The 2,236-nt window shown below is 37.4% G+C and overlaps 1 protein-coding gene across 1 annotated transcript; it reads left to right on the top strand.

The window, feature by feature from the left end:
* Positions 1-195: 195 nt before the first annotated feature.
* LOC110018753 lies at positions 196-1,538 on the top strand. Its single transcript, XM_020716172.1, has 4 exons — positions 196-675; positions 757-988; positions 1,058-1,286; positions 1,331-1,538. The coding sequence occupies exons 1-4, from the start codon at positions 196-198 to the stop codon at positions 1,536-1,538; spliced, it is 1,149 nt and encodes a 382-aa protein (XP_020571831.1).
* The last annotated feature ends 698 nt before the right edge of the window (positions 1,539-2,236 follow it).

Below are 2,236 nucleotides of genomic sequence, written 5' to 3'. Positions count from 1 at the left end.
TAGTTTATGAGAAGACATGGTTATTTGAACTGTTGTTTAATGAGACTTTTCAGTTTATTTTGTTTTCTACCCCTCCTCTACACTAAATGCTTGTGTTATTACTTGTCACATGTTAGATTATATAGGTCTGCTCCAAATGATGATTAGTTTAATACTCTATTTTTCTTTGTCAAAATATGTCCAGTATAAATCAGTATGGACCCAAACCAAGTACGTCGTAGAAGGAGAAACGCAGCTATCAACTTGCTCGTAGAGTACTACAACACATACATCGACCGTTCCCCCTGTTACACATCATCACAATTTGGAGACAAATGGGTAGCAGAAATGCTTGGCGGGCATCCCACAAGATTTCACAACATGTTCCGCATGACACAAGAAGTTTTTACAGATCTTTTAGCAGAACTAGTGGGCTCTCATGGCCTCCATGGGTCTATGAGAATGACTGACCGTGAGGTGTTGGCGATTACTCTTTATATATTATCACAGAACGAGTCAATGCGCGGTGCGATGGAACGATTCCAGCACTCATCAGAGACGATTAGCAGGTACTTCTCAGTGGGTTTGAGTGCTTTGGAGAGCCTCGCAAAACAAGTCATAAAGCCACTAGATCCAACGTTTTCACGAACGCCTGCAGAGATTCGTCAAGATCGACGCTACATGCCATTCTTTAAGGTACTGATTTAATCTTATATTAATAAAGTATAGAATGAATGTAGGACATTAATTAGTTAATTACTAGAGCTACATGTTTAGGATTGCATCGGTGCGATAGATGGAACACATGTTGATGCACGTGTTTCAAATGAAGAGAAAGTTGCATTTATCGGACGTAGTGGATCCACAACACAAAATGTCATGGCAGTTTGCGACTTTAATATGTGTTTCACATTTATCATGCCTGGTTGGGAGGGTAGTGCCCATGATAGTAGGATTTTCAAGAGTGCAACACGGAATCCTCATTATAGCTTTCCCCATCCTCCTCAAGGTATGTTGTGCCGCGAAATATTTTTTGTATTTTTTTAAAATGTGGAACTCAAGATTCAACATCTTACAGGAAAGTATTATTTGGTGGATGCCGGTTATCCGTTGCAGCGAGGGTATCTCAAACCATATCCTGATACGAGATATCATATACCTGATTTTGAACGAGCAAGTAATGTTACAAGAAACAGAAATGAGGTGTTCAATAAAAGACATTCTTCTTTGCGAGGCGTCATTGAGCGGACATTTGGTATCTGGAAGAAGAAATGGGTGATCTTACGTGATATGCCTCCTTACCCGAGGTTCAGATTGTGATAGCAACGATGACAATACACAATTATATTAGGCGATACCCGTCGCGACATGACGTTGATTTCCTCAATGCTGAAGCAAATCAACGGGAACCAGTTGAAGACCCCTCTGACAACCAAATGAGTAGTTCTATGTTACGAGATGACAACGAACAATTAACAATTTGCAATAAGGAAGAAGAAGGTGCAACTGAAATGACGGCCATTCGAGAACAAATTACTAATGCGTTAGTTAATATGTGATTCATTTGCAGTTTGTTAGAAAGACCAAATAATTGTTAGCTTTAAACTTTAGCTGACACCAAATGTTTACTTTAAATGATTAATTTTAAGATTAAATTCCCGTAGATGCTTTTGTCGAGACATGAGAACTCTAACATTCTTTTTTTTTCATTCCTCTCCTCCCTCTTATCCTTTTCCCAAACAAGGAGAAGCCAAAAGCTACCATCTCGTGCCCTGCTAAACCAAATAATTTAATACATTATCCTCCTCCCCATTGTGATGGTGTAACATTCTATCTCTGTTTCTCTCTTTTGCATCTAGCTCTATCTTTCACTATTAGTCTCTTATTTTTTCCTCCAACAAAAATTATCTTAGCAACTCCGATGTCTTCCTTCCCTAAATGCTTTCCCTCATCACGACACAACAACACCTATCTTTCATAGTTCCAACTAAGCGTACAAGATTGAGAAAAACAGAGAAATTTATCAAACTAAATAGGTCATAATCTTCATAGTTCCAAATTCCAATGTAACATCCGAGGCAATTAGAATAAAATGGCTTAAATTATCACCAAATCTGAATAATAGTCAATTTCATTCAAGCCTGTTCTTTCTCCTTGTTCTAATCTTCCACCCATGCAAATTTATATTTTGATATCTATATTAGTGGTATTTTACTTATGCATAAAAATATCAAATTATATTTTTTTAATATATATA

The sequence above is a fragment of the Phalaenopsis equestris genome, unplaced genomic scaffold, assembly GCF_001263595.1.
Source record: "Phalaenopsis equestris unplaced genomic scaffold, ASM126359v1 Scaffold000002, whole genome shotgun sequence".
Lineage (NCBI taxonomy): Eukaryota > Viridiplantae > Streptophyta > Magnoliopsida > Asparagales > Orchidaceae > Phalaenopsis > Phalaenopsis equestris.
This window is presented reverse-complemented; position numbering and strand designations above follow the sequence as displayed.